Source organism: Lithobates pipiens, unplaced genomic scaffold (assembly GCF_037356315.1).
Source record: "Lithobates pipiens isolate NorthernLeopardFrog02 unplaced genomic scaffold, aLitPip1_a1.2 Scaffold_13, whole genome shotgun sequence".
In the NCBI taxonomy this organism is placed as follows: Eukaryota; Metazoa; Chordata; class Amphibia; order Anura; family Ranidae; genus Lithobates; species Lithobates pipiens.
Genome location: NW_027507718.1, coordinates 260,202,207 through 260,217,321, shown reverse-complemented (window position 1 = coordinate 260,217,321; position 15,115 = coordinate 260,202,207). Strand labels below are relative to the sequence as shown.

General features: G+C 42.2%; 1 protein-coding gene across 1 annotated transcript in view; it reads right to left on the bottom strand.

Annotated features, from left to right (window-relative positions):
• SMARCAD1 (SNF2 related chromatin remodeling ATPase with DExD box 1) overlaps positions 1-15,115 on the bottom strand; it is a 199,172-nt gene that overhangs the window by 91,767 nt on the left and 92,290 nt on the right. Inside the window, exon 8 of the mRNA XM_077476560.1 lies at positions 2,819-2,903. Within this exon, the coding sequence (XP_077332686.1) occupies positions 2,819-2,903 (85 nt within the window). The remainder of the gene's footprint in view (positions 1-2,818; positions 2,904-15,115) is intronic.

The following is a 15,115-nucleotide window of genomic DNA, read 5'->3' as shown; positions in this document are numbered from 1 at the left end:
ATTTATAGGCCCAGTACAGGCCTGTTGCTGAGGACACACAGAGAACGAGGTCAGGGAGGACCAAGCTAGATTAAAAAGACAGGTTGTAGGTCCACTCTTCTTTACAGATCTTCTCTAAATCCTTAAGATTTCTTGGCTGTTGCTTGGCAACTCAAAGTTCAAGCTCCCTCAGTAAATTTTCTATAGGATTAAGGTCTGGAGACTGGCTAGGCTACTCCATGACCTTAAATGAGCTTCTTGAACCATGCATTTGTTGCCTTGGCGCTAAATTTTGGGTCATTGTCATGCTGGAGGACGCATCCATGACCCATCTTCAGCGTTTTGCCTGAGGGAAGAAGGTTCTCATCCAAGATTTTTCAATACATGGCCCCGTCCATTGGTCCACGCGGCAAAGTCCACCTGCACCTTTAGCAGAGAAACAGCCCCTAAGCAGAAGGTTTCCACCTTTGTGCTTGACTGCAGGGATGACGTTTTTAGGGTCAGTCAGCATTTTTCTTCCTCCAAACACGCAAGTCGAGTGAACAAAGGGCTTAATTTTTGGTCTCAAATGACCACAGCACTTTCTCCCAATCCATGTCTGAATCATCTGAAGTTCATTGGCAAACTTCAGATGGGCCTGTGCTTGTGCTTTGAGGAGAGGGATCTTGCGAAAGCTGCAGGATTTCAATTCATGGCAGCATATTGTGTTACCAATGGTTTGTTTGGTGACTGTGGTCCTAACTGCCTTGAGATAATTCACAAGCTCCTCCCGTGTAGTACTGTGCTGATCCCTCAATTTTCTCATGATCATCCTTATCACATGATGTAAAATCTTGCATGAAGCTCCAGACCAAGGGCAATTGATGGTTATTTTGTATTTCTTCCATTTGCGAATAATCGCTCCAACATTGGTCTCCTCCTCATCAAGCTTCTTGATGGTCTTGTAGCCCATTCCAGCCTTTCTACAGGTCTACAATCTTGTCCCTGGCGTCCTTTGACAGCTCTTTGGTCTTTCCCATGATGGTGAGGTTTGAAAGGAAGAACAAGATTCTGTGGACATGTGTCTTTTTATACACATAACAAGTTGTTGTTAGTGGTGCCTTTTTAAATTGACAGGACTAAAGTCCACTTTGATTTTTTAAACAGTAAAGGCAAAACCTGTCTGCTATTCCAGTGCCGTCCCATAACTCGCTAGTAAAATGCATACATGACGACGTACATACATAATAATGGGTGTTGAGGTGCATTTTCTTGTAATTGTTGCTGGTTTCTCATTAGTCAATTATCAACCAGCTGTTGCATTTTTTGTTGAAAAGCATTCACACAGGTACAATGCATCTGTGACACAAAGTAAAGTGACTGTGAATCTCTAAATGTACCTGTACTTTTAATGCCCGAATCAGGGGGTGCTCATAATTTATAAAACAAAATTAGTGTTCTGTAAGACTTAAGGGGGCTAAACTGTGGCCACTGAAATTAGTAAATTCCCCAGGCTCAGTGGGAATATAAAAAAAAACACCCTAGAGTTGATGTTGGTGCTCAGGGGAATAGTGCACCACTGTTGGTGCCAGGGCTAGAAATAGCCCACCACCATTGTTGTCAGAGCTAGGAAATGGGCACCATTGTTGGGGGTCAGTGGCAGAAACAGTGCACAACTGTTTACATCAGTGGCAGAGATCCCAGTCATTGGTGTCAACAGCAGCAATAGGGCCCCATCCTCATCGTTAATGGGAGGAATAGTTCCTCATCATCAATGGGAGGAATAGTTCCTCATCATCAATGGGAGGAATCATTTCCCACCACTGGTGCGAGTGGCAAGAATAATGACCCACTGTTGATGTCAGTAAGAGGAAAAAAAGTATCCTCTGAGGGGAGTATTATAGTGAGAGGAATAGTACCTTATCACTGGTATATGTGGGAGAAGCAATGCCTCATTCTTTGAGACAATAGAAAAAAAAAAAACAGAGGGTTATTGTTGGTGTGTGTGGGAAGAAGACTACCCTGTCGTAGTTGTCACTGCGAGGAATATCGCTTCGTCGATGGTGTCAGCAGAAGGAATCATTTCCTATCAATGGTGTTTGTGAACACCAACGGGGCACTATTTCTACCACTAAAGAACAGTGCTCCATGGTTTGTATGAGCATGAAGAAAAGTCCATCATTGTTTGTGTCAGTAGAAGAAATAGTGCCCCATCGTTGGTGTCCGTGTAAAGCAAGGTATACAAGAAGAGGTGTTTTTTTTTTTTTCATTCAACCAGAGAGTTGAAAAAGGAAAAAAAATTAAAAAAATAAAATCTCAGATCCCTGCATCCACGCAAACAATGTGGATGCAGGGATCTTCCCCGCTGTGCCATTCCTTGTTAAAATACACTGATCAGTGTTTCAGCCACTGGCTGCATGCATTTATAGAAAGCGGATTTTCTAGCAGGACTGTTCGACAGAACAGCTTCTGCTGAAAAGAGGGATACACACGTACCACAATTTGCAGGGTTCCTTTTGAACTGGCCAAGTTTTGAAATATTTTTGAAGTATTTATTTCTGGAACTTCAAGGGTTAAGCCCCAACCTGACAAGAAACTCTGCATATTTAGTAATATTTTTCGAATATCAAAAATGTACAATGCTTTAAAATGTAAAAAAAAAAAAAAAAATAGTATATTATAGAAAACTGTAAAGAAAAATATTGACTTGCAATTTTGAAAACGTTCTAGTAGACACCATACTCCACATTAGTACAAGTATTTTATTGTTTCAATAAAAAAAAAAAAAAAAAAAGAAAAGTGCGTTTTTTTTTTTTTTTTTTAAGTGATTTGGGAAAGCTGTGAATGTGGCAGACTTTACCTTGTTCATCTTCAGCAAACAACTTCAATGCCTCGAGTGCTTCATGAAAAGACCAGTCGTGTTCTTGAAGAACCTCTCTAAGCTCCTATGCAAAAACAAATATTGCATAATTACAGAACGTCTTTATCACATTAGTTCCAGATCAAGAAATCAAAACATTACCATGTCAAACAAAACTCATAAAATTTAACACGCCGCCAGCAAAAGGGCAATTAAAGCTATAAAGACACTCATGCATTCAACTTATCAAGAGGAAGAGATCTGAAATAAAACAATGTAAAGAAGAAAAAGACTACCAAGTGTCTGCATAAGAGATCGGGATTATGTAAACAATTTGGTGACGGTTAAACCAGAGTAGGAAGACCGATACAGAATGGTGAATGGAAACAGGCCAGGGGTGGTGTTTTGCGGATTTAGATACATATGTCACAACTAAACACATTTTGATGAATGTTGTGACTTTTCAGTGATTTCTGTAAGTAACCTGTTAGATGGAATGTGTGCTTTAGGATATACGACCCAAGACCTGTGTCCACGTGCAAATGCAGTGTGCTGTTGACATCAGTTTGAGCCACTTCTGAGATTATTTAGAATTAGTCGACATTTGACTTGCTTCAAGCTTCTTTTGAATTCCCATGGCCTTAAATTAGGACAGAAACAGTTGTAACATGAACAGAAGCCTGTTGATACAGGCCATTAATATAAATCTGAGGTAGGGTCCTTGGTGCAAATAGTAAGGACACAGTGAAGGACTAATTTATAGCAAATGTAATGGTATCAGTTATAGGTTAAAATACAGTGACTGGCAAGGGAGCAGTACAAGGGTTTAAGTGAAAAACTTAAAAGGTTTAAAAAGGTGAGGTCTACTTCAGATAAACACATCGGCATGTTGCATCTGTCCCATCACGACAAAACCAACTGATGACATGGCCACAATGCAGAGAAATGCCCCAGAAGAATATCATAGGACTTGCTGTACTCCATTTACATTTTTGCCAGTATATGCGACAATCCTATTCTACCCATCTATGCCAATTTTCGTGAATTATTACTAAACTTTGTTTAGGTCATCTTATGTACAATAAATAGGAAGGCAACTAAAAAGTTAATAAACAGTGAATGGGACATTAAACATAGGAATTTTGACTTACCCGTAAATTCTTTATCTTAAAGTACAGGACTTGTATTCATAGACCACAAGTTATATGCAAGGTTAACTTCAGGTGATTGGACACTGGCAAAAAATATTTAAAGGTGACAGTAAAGGGCTCTATATAACCTATCCAATTTAAGACTCCAGTTTTTTAAGCAAGCAAAAAGGAGTGATCAAGACACAGACACAGAGGGGAGGGGCATTTGATCTGTACTGCACTCCAAGATGATGAATTTACAGGCAAGGAAAAATTGTTATCTTAAAGTGGAGTTCCACCCAAAAGTGCTTTAAGCACTCCTTGCCCCGACGTGCCACATTTAGCATATCATTTTTGGGGGGGGGGGGGGGGTGTACCCTTTTTTTCGTGGGACTGTCCCACTTCCTATCCTTGGCCTCCCTGCCAGCAATCTTCTGGGACACAACTCAGGTCCCAGAAGATCGGCTGGCCAATAGAAGAGCACATCGCGACTCGTGCATGCGCAGTGCCCGCCTGGCCGTGAAGCCGTAAGCTGTCACGGCCGGGTGCCCACAGTTCCCATGATGGCGCCGAGTAGGAGGGGGAGAGGAGCTAGCCTCTGGGCGGCCACATTGCTGGACCGTGGGGCAGGTAAGTGTTGGTTTATTAAAAGTCAGCAGCTATGCTTTTTGTAGCTGCTGACTTTTAATAAACTAAAAAACGGGTGGAATTCCGCTTTACATCGTACAGTAAAGGAATTGCATTAACAGACTCTGGAACAAACCTAAGCAATAAAGTGGAGGGGTGGGCAAAAACATAGCAAACAGAGCTACCAACAGGCTCACAATAAAAAAAAAATATATATATAGATAATCAAATAACAACTGAGGCCTGAACATCCACCAAGTATTTCTCACATCAGTCAAGGCCTGAACATCCACCTAGTAGAACATGTGAACAGAGGACCAGGTGGTGGCCATGCAAATCTGGGAAGCAGATGCTTGATGCTCAAGAGACACCAACCGCCTTGGTAGAATGGGTGCTGATAGAAAAAAAAAAAAAAAGGAGGAACTCTGTCCCTATGGGTGTGAGAGCTGGATATAAGTTGTCTGATCCACTTGGCATTCATGGAGGAGGAAACAGAATGCTCTCTACGAGGGCTTACAAGCAGGACTTAGTCTTGCAAATAGAGGCTCAGACTGTCTGGTAGACCCGCATCCATGCAATTTAGGGCAATTTTCTTGTCATGTTTTGAGGCAGGACAAAGGGAAGAAAGAACAAACAAGGTCTTCATTAAGGTGGAATGAAGAAATCACCTTTGGTAGCAAGAAAGGATTTTCTCATAAGCCCCATACACACTATCAGTTATTCTGCTGTTTTTTTCCTTCAGATTTACCAAAACCATGTAGTGCAAGGGCCTGCCTGATTGCATACAAATTGAAACTCCTAAGGTTTGACCTCATAGTATTGGTTTTGGTAAATCTGAAGGAAAAAAACAGCAGAAAAAATGATAGTGTGTATGGGGCTTTAAAATCACTTTGTCCTTGTGCAAAAACAAAGAGGGGCTCTTTACAGGAAAGAACTACCAACTCATAAGCATGGCTAACAGGAAAGCCACCTTTAACTAATGAAATATCTCAAATTGGTTTAAAGAGAGGTCTGAGTATAGAGAGCACAAGGTTAAGATCCAAAAGTGACAAAGAAGGTCCAATTGGGGGATTTAGGTGAGCAAACCCTTCCTGCCCTCAGGGCCTTGATAAAGGACTGAATAGGTTTCTGAAATAAAATGGATAAAGCAAAGACCTCCCTTCAAGGTTACTCAGGGCCATATGCTGGTCAAGACCAGACTGAAGAAATGGCAAAATAAAAGCGAGTATTATCACTCAACTTATTCTCACACCAGGTAAAGTATGCCTTCCATGTGTGATGCTGTTAAAGCCACTGAGAAGTAGAATGGATTAGGGGGCCTTTGGTGTGTTTGGTAGAGGCCAGGGCTTACCTGCCAGAAGTCCAAGTATGTCAATGTATTACATTCTTCTGTGCCAATTTGAAGCAGTGAAAATTATTTGAAACATTTCCTTCTCCATCTTGAACAGCAGTTAAGGGAAGATTTTCACCACAGGAAAGGCATTAACCAACTTGAATGGAGTCCAAGGAATCACCGTAGTATCTACTGCAAAGGCTCGAGAAACCTGTGTCCTGGATATGGCTTTGTCCTGCTTGTTGTTGAACTTGAAGGCCAGATGTCCACATCTGGTTATTCCCACCTTTGACAGATTTTGAAAGATCTCTGGGTGCAGAGATCACTCCCTTGGGTCTAGATGTTGAAAGCTCGAGGAATCCGCCTGCCAATCATCCACCTCAGGGATGTGGATGGTTGAGGGAGTTGAAATGTGAGTTTTTGCCCTTTTGTTTCATTTAGGGCAGTTTGGCTTCTGGTGCTCTCCAATGATTTAAGTAGGCCTCTGCAGTGACTTTGTCCGACTGTACCCTGACTGGTTAACCTTGCAGAAGGGTGGTTCATTGTTGAACAGATAATCTGAGGACTCTCAGTCCCAGAATGTTGATGGTAAGTTTTGACTCCTGTCAAGTCCCCTCATCAGGCAGGGAACTGTAAACTCTGCCCCAGTCTGTATGACTGGCATCCATTGTCACCATTTCCCAAGGTATTTGAAGAATGGCTTTCCCAATTCTAGGGCCGGATTGGAGAGCCATCATGTCAGGAAGCGTTTTTTCGGGCTTTACAGAAGCTTTGGGTAGACCCCCTAGGATTGTATTTGCTTGTTCCATGTAGAGTATGCTGGATTGAAGAAGTCTAGAGTGAAACTGGGCAAAAGGAAACTACCATCAAACCCAGAACCTTCATACGAAGAAGCAAACTAAAAGGTGCCAAGTTTGACCTGAAGGTCCTGATGTGGGACCTTAGGAAGGCAGCCTTCTATGGAAGGAAAATTCTGGGTTGGGCTGTGTCCAAAATTAGGCCTAAGTACTCCAGATAGCATGAGGCCTGGAGAGCAGATTTAGAAAAATTGATTATCCAGTCAAAGGTTGCAGAAGTTGGCAGACACAGACAAGTGGCTGAGATCTTCAGTAACAATTTTTTCAGGAAACCTGTGAAATCCTTGGCTTTGTAGAAGAGCTTGGGGTGTAGAGGGGAGCCTACATGGTAGTGCTACAAACTGGAAGTGGTGGTCTCCCACAACAAAATAAGAAAGTGTTGGCGTTAAGGATTTGGGGCTCTCTTTTGAGCTGCAGCTGGCAGACTGGAAGACACAACGTAGGGAGCTTCTACAGAAACTATTTTGTTCCCTTTTGAAATGACACACTGGCCTCTCAAATCAACACTAGTGCAAAGGCCAACAGATTTCCTACTCTCCTCCTAAAAGTGGGGGTGCCCCTTTATAACAAGGACAAATTCTGGACAAGTTTGGTGGACTCGGGAGTCCAGATGCCTAAAAATGAAACTTTTTCAATGAGTAGTTGTAGTAGTAGTAGTAAAATGAGTAGCAGACAGAGCTATATGGGGCACTCTATGGTGCAGTCCTAGCAAGTTTTTTTTTTTTTTTTTGCCAGTGTCAAATCACCTGAAAATTTTCTGAAAAAAAAAAACATGATCTAAGAATACAAGTCGTGTGTCTTGTACCATACGATTAACAATTTTTTTTGCACGCACCGTAAAATCCTTTTCTTCAAGTCCATTAACCCTTTCATATAAAACTGGCAAGCTGGTCCCCAACAGCTTATTTTATTCCTATCTCCAAACGAAACACTATTTCAGCTCCAAAACACCCACCCTTACCTTGGACAAACCTACTCCAACTCCTATGTGCCCAGGGTCCATACCAAACTCATCTCATCTTCGAAATCTATAAATACCTGCATGAAACCCCTCCTCTCACTGCCACAAGCCACTCATTGATGCAAAAATGGTCTCAGATCATCAAGAAAACCATTCCTATTCCCCAGTGGCAGAAAATATGGGAAGTTGTTTCCAAATCCTCACAGTGCGTAAAGCAGAGGGAGACCATATACAAGATTTTAATGTTCTGGTATAGAACCCCAGAGGTTCTACATAAATACGACCCCGGGGTCTCCCCGATGTGCTGGAGATGCCGGGCCAATATTGGCTCCCTTTTTCACATCTTTTGGAAATGTTCCATTATTCAACCTTTTTGGTCCACTATTCATGCATACTTACAAAATCTGTTTGACACCAACTTTCCTCTAACTCAAACTCACTTCCTACTAGGTTTGCCACTCCCCGACATCCCCAAACACGCCCAAAAATTGGCTGGTTTTGTCCTCCTGGCGGCGAAACGAGCCATACCTCTGAGGTGGCTGTCTCAGTCCCCACCCACCCTTTCACAGGTTCTGCAAACAATGGAGCAGATTCGTAGACTGGAGCACCTCACTGCTACTATCCATGACAATTTGCCTCGGTTTTCAAGGATTTGGGACTTGTGGGACCACTCAAACCTTAATCCTGGGAACCCTCCAGTGCCCTCCGTCAGTACAATGCCTTCTTAAATAGATACGTGGCAGGTTTGACCCCACCTGACTCTGCTAACACTCCTTATTAAAGATTCTATGGTGCCCCCAACCCCCCTTCTCCCCCCTCCTTGTGGGAGTCCCGTGGAGTGCCTCTGTCTGGTATAGGCGCTCCTGAGACCCCATCAACCCTGGACCTGGACCCTGAACAAGTGTCTTCTCTCACGGTGTGTGATATATTAATACACTCAGTCTGCTCACTCCGAGTCCTTCCCCACACCTCCTCTCCCTCATAACCCCCTCTCCTCGGTTTCTATGAGTATTCAAGTGTAACTTTTGTACAACTTATTGGCCTTGGCCTCTATTTCTATTTCCTCTGATTGATTATATTTTCCAGTTCTTTTTTTTTTTTTATTTTTTTTTTTTTTTTTACATCTTATGATACTGACAACTTTTTGATGTTACTTTTTTCTATGTATCTTTGCAGTCTTTCAATAAAACATACAATTTAAAAAAAAAAAAAAAACTGGCAAGCCAAATCAGGATGTCAGATGAAAGCCATGTACTGGATTGCTTCCACACACTCCAGTAACACTGCCCACACAAGTTGCCATTTTGTTTGCCAGGCTCCCCCCTCCTATTAGCAGATCTGGGACCAGCATGGTGGGTGCCACTGGGTAGAGGGTAAGGAGATAAGATATGATCTCTCTTATGATTCATACAGTTCATATATATGTGGGGTTATGTAAAATGGTTTCACATATTGTTTAAAGTCACTATTTTAAATTTTTCAGTGTCATGCTCATAGGTATCACTGTACGGTCCTTTCACGACCTTACTGCACATATGCATGGGTTTATGGTTTACTTTATCCCACAGTATTATCACATATAATCAGAATTGTTATTAGTTGTGGTTAACGCTATTTTGTTTATTTACACATATTATTTGGTTTAGCGCAACTCTTATTTCTATTTTACTTCTTCCACTGTAGTTATGTTTTACAGCAGAGTCACAGCTTCCAATAGGCCTTTTTAGAAGACCTATACCCCTAGCTATCTATACACCTTGAGTGTATCCACCATAGCGCAGTTTCTTTTTCCATTTTTTCTAAAGAGATAAGCGAACATCTGCTCACGGACCCACCCTTCCTACTAAAAACTCTGCAGACCATTAGCTTCACAAGAGGGCAGGTGAGACATCAGGAGGCTTTTATAAAGCGAACCTGTCATCCAAGGAAAAGAATGCAATCCAACTGAGGGATGGGCAACAACAAATAAGTGCTCATTTGTGAGCGGTTTCAGCGCTGGGCTTTAATTTATAGTAGAACTGGGCACTGCATGTAGGGGAAGAGAGTGCCTGAGGGACTTATGTCAAACTGGCATCAGAGGGTGCTGAAACATCTATATCTTTGAACTTGAGAACAGGTGAACAAAATACCAGGTGGCAGCAAATACAGGAAAAAGCTACTTGATGCCAAGAAGGATGAGCAGATTTGGTGCAGTGCATCCTTTAAAGGAAAAAGGTGGAATTTGATCTTTGAGACCATAAGACTGGATGATAGTCAGTCTAAGCCACTTAGAGATGGTGGAATAAGAAGCACCCTTATTGGGACCATACATTAAGACAAAAAGGGAATCTGTCTTTGTGAAAGAAGCAGTGGTTAGCAGGCTCTCACAGACCGCATCACATCCAGACAAATATAATATTTTTTTGGTGAACTGGAGACAGAGGGATGAAAGTGATTTATTGCTTGAGATGAAGGTAGAAACTACCTTAGGCAAGAAGGAAGTTCTTTGCCTCAATACCACCTTGTCCCCATAACCACTAGGGGTTTCTTGAAGAATAAAGCCTCTGCTTCACACTCTCGACTCACAGGAGGTGATGGCTACAGGGAATACTACCTGATGCGCAAGATCAAAAAGGAATGTCTCTGATGGGTTCATAAGTCAGTTCTGAAGCCCAGAGAGAAATAGGTTCAGATTCCACAAAGTCAAAAGGGAACAAACAGGGGGAGCTATATGGAAGACTCTTTGTACAAGGTGTTAATCAAGAAGTCAGAGGCCAACAGTCTCTAAAAATATAAAGAGCACCTAGCTCTTGACAGTGCTGAAAGCCAAACAACTGTCCAGACCCAGCTTCAGAAAGGAGAGGATTTGTTCCATGAGCTCCAAGACTCACACCAAGTGAAGTACTGTAAATCTTCCATATCCAAAGATAGATCTTGCATAAAGTAGCCTTATTAACTTTTAGTAGCATAGGAATCAGAGATGCAGAAATATCGCTCTCTCAAATTCTGTGTTTTAATGGCCATACTGTTAAAGCCAGCGAATATGAGGCATAATTATAAGTTGACCTTTGAGACAGAAGATCTTAATTATCTAGCAGAGCTCACAGAGTGTCCACCAGGGGTCTTTAGCAGGTTGGCCTGGGCCAGTTCAAAGCACTAAGGATCACTGGAATGCCTTACATCTCAATTAGGATATACTACTAGTAGTCACCAGAGCATCCACAGCGTCCATTAATGGATCCTTGTAACTGGAGAAGAACCTATCCAATTTATTGGTGAACTTGCAGGCCAGCAGACTCACATTCTGTGTCCCCCACCCTGTGACATGGGTCTTGAAACACTCCTGGGTGTAGGGATTAGCCAAGAAAGACTAGCTGCCAATTGTCTATAAATGGGATGTACACAGCGGACAAGACTGGAACAAAGTTCTGCCTAGGACAGAATCCAATCTACCTCTTGTGGCAGCAATACTTCAGGTCCCTCCCTGATGGTTGGCGTAGGCCACTGATGTGGTGTTGTCTGACTGAATCTGGATGAGATGACCTTCCAGCAGGACGGTCCAATGCTGTAGGGTCAAATTGCCGAAAGCTCTGAGATGTTCAGAAGATGAGACTAGACTCTAGGGGTGTCAAAAGATTCTTTCCCAGCCTGACAGGCTGGCTTCCATCGTGAGGATTTTCTAAAATTGGAAGAAAAGACTTTCCCCCCATATTCCAAAGAGGGATTCCTGAACCACCAAGCCAGAGACAAGCTTGTCCTCGGTGCCAAATGAATCAGTTTTTCTAGACACCTGGCTGACTTGTCCCAAGACAACAGAATGTTGCATTGTAGGAGGTGTAGAATTAAACTTTTCAAATGGGCCTGTCTTAAAACACTCTGGCCTGAGATGATTTTAGGACTAGATCCAGGCACTCAAAACAATTCGTTTGTTCTAGTGAAGATTTCTACAGGTTCAGGCTCCATTCTAACAGCTGAAATGTCTGTTGACGTGACAGTAAAGGCAAATCATCCAACAAAGTCCACGCCAACTGTTCCATAAGAAACATATTGTCTAAGTATCCAACAAAGGGAATGCTAAACCAGGTCTAATACAGTGCTAGCACCTTGATGAACACCCGAGTGCAAATGAGAGGCTCAAGGGCAGGGCCACAAAACAACAGTGTTGGGGCCCCACAGCATACATAGGAAACAATGGGGTTGATTTACTAAAGGCAAATCCACTTTGCACTGCAAGTGCACTTGGAGGAGCAGTCGCTTAGATCTCAGGGGAAGATGAAATGAGGGGAAGTTCTGCTGATTTTATCATCCAATCATGTACAAGCAAAAATGCTGTTTTTTATTTTCCTTGCATGTCCCCCTCAGATCTACAGAGACTGCACTTAAACCCCAATGTGCTAAAAAGACATGCAGGTATTAATCCTCGATGTTCATAGAAATCTGAAAGTCTCCCTGGTGAAGTGAGGCTATCACAGACCTGGGAGCTTCCATATGAACGTTATAGGCTGAAATGAAGACATTCAGAGCTTTCAGATCCAAGATTAAAGTGGTTGTAAACCCTTACAAACCACTTTGACCTACAGGTAAGCCTAGATTAAGGCTTACCTGTAGGTCCAAGAAATATCTCCTAAACCTATACGGTTTAGGAGATATTTACCTGAAGACTGCCACTGCTGTCTACGGCGCATGCGCTGTAGACAGCGGCGCGCAGGCGCACTGGGTAAGCCGCAGATCACGGCGATATGCTGCGAGTGTCGGCTCCCATGCGCATGCGCGGGAGTGACGTCATCGCTGCTCTAGCGAATCACAGCGCCGGAGCAGCGAGACCCACGGAGACCCACCAAGAAGATGGACGCTCGGAACTACAGGGGACAGCGGTGACTTCGCTGGCTCCTGTGTCAGGTAAGTGACACATAATGGACTACTATGCGATGCATAGTAGTCCCATATTATGCTTTACCTTTGCAGGGAATAAAAGAGGAAGTAAACCCATCAGGGTTTACTTCCTCTTTAAGTGGGTGCCCCCTTTAGCCTCATACACACCATTAGATTTTCTGCAAAATTTTGTCTTAAGATTTACCAAAACCATGTAGTGCAAGGGCCTGCCTGATAGCATACAAATTGAAACCTTTGAGGTTTGACCTCATATTACATGGTTTTACAGTAAAATCCTTGTAACTGTTCTGCCACAATAACTTGGACAATGACATCCTAGACCAGAAGAATCATTCAAAGTATAAAAATATCCAAAATTTTGGGTTGATATAAGAACATTAATAGAGGGGAAATCTTCCTCACTTTGGAGGGATTTTCTGTTCCTTAAAGAGGGGACACAAGGTGTTCAAGTATATTAAAAGTGAGCTACACTGTTCAAGGTTAGCATACAATAAATGCCTAAAATTTAGTAAAGGATTAACTTATACAGGCAGGTAAAAATGTGGCGCAATCATGTACATAAAAGTGATTGAAAGGAGCATAATAAAAGGTTAAGGTAGCCCAAAATATTAGTGCTGTCAAGTGGCGGCAGTGAACTGAGCCCCCCCCCTTAATCTGCATGTTCAGGTTTCATACCAAACCGTCACCTGTCATCTCCCTCAAGTCAAGAAAAAAAAACCACAAAGTGTGTGAACACTACTCTATGAATGGCGCGGACTTCTTGTTTCGTCAGAAGAAAATATGTATTAAGCAGAGCCTCTAGGGCAGTGATGGCGAACCTTGGCACCCCAGATGTTTTGGAACTACATTTCCCATGATGCTCCTGCACTATGCAGTGTAGTGGAGCATCATGGGAAATGTAGTTCCAAAACATCTGGGGTGCCAAGGTTCACCATCACTGCTCTAGGGAATGAATAGGATGGAAAAGAATGTAGTAGTGGTGACATGTGCTCCTTTTTGCAGCTTACTAGTGCAGCTCACCATCACTTTACTTTAATGAGCTGAAAGGAAGAAACACAGAAGTGTGCTAGGTTTTCAGACAAACCTTTTAACAATGTGTCATCTCACATGGAGAGACATGTGCTCTGCAGTCTGCCGACATAGAAATAGAGTTCAATCACCATGCGGCAGAAGAAGTCGGGCAGAATAAAGAACTACTACAGGCTCTGTAAAGAGGCAAAGGAAGACTTGTGGACATGCCACAGCAGATTGAAAGGAAACACATTGGCTTTATGGGAGTTTTTTTTGCTTAGGGCACAAACAATTGTACATGTGGTAGCTCTAGAAAACTCAGTACTGACAAATCTACCAACATATATAGATGTATTCATTAGACATGATTAATTATGTACAGTATATAAACATAATGAAAACAGATGTGTTCTAGTGCAAGCAACCTCAAACAATAAGATCACAATGTATGAAGCCTTATGCCCTGTACAGACGGTCGGACTTTGATGGAAAATGTGCGATTGGATCTTGCCGTCGGAAAATCCAATTGTGGGTGGGCTCCATCTGACTTTTTCCATCGGAATTTCCGACACAAAATTTGAGATCTGGATCTAAAATTTCCCGACAACAAAATCTGATTGTTTAAATTCCGATCGTGTGTAGACAATTCCGACATACAAAGTGCCACGCATGCTCAGAATAAATTACGAGACGAAAGCTATTGGCTACTGCCCTCTTTATAGTCCCGTTGTATGTGTTCTACGTCGCCACGTTCTGAACGATCGGATTTTCCGACAACTTTGTGCAACAGTGTGTATGCAAGACAAGTTTGGGCCAAAATCCGTTGGGAAAAAAAAAAATCAGACGGATTTTGTAGTAGGAATGTCCGACCGTGTTTAGAGGGCATTATACTGTATATGTGCAAACCACTGGAAACCCTTAACTGTCACCATTTCATAATGTCCAGATAATGTTGCTTTGCACAGAAAGTGTTGATTTCCAGTTGAGCAGTAACAGAGCTGCAGCTGACAGCAATCACCAACAAACTGTTTTGTGCAGTGTGATCCCATGACAAAATCTTAAAACAATGGCAGCCTAATATTTACAGTGCCTTGCAAAAGTATTCACCCCCCTTAGCTTTTTACCCATTTTGTTACATTACAGCCTTTAGTTCAATGTTTTTTTTTTTTTTCCATCTGAATTATATGTGATGGATCAGAACACAATAGTCCAAGTTGGTGATGTAAAATTAGAAAAAATATATACATAAAACTATTTTTCAGAAATAAACTGATAATTGGCATGTGGGTATGTATTCACTTGTTATGAAGACCATAAAAATCTCTGGTGCAACCAATTACCTTCAGATATCATATAATTAGTGAAATTATGTCCACCTGTGTGCAATCTAAGTGTATTAATGCCTAAGAGGGCATTAATCAGAGAGGCAGCACAGAGACCTAAGGTAACCCTGGGGGAGCTGCAGAGTTCCACAGCAGAGACTGGAGTATCTGTACTCACAAGGTC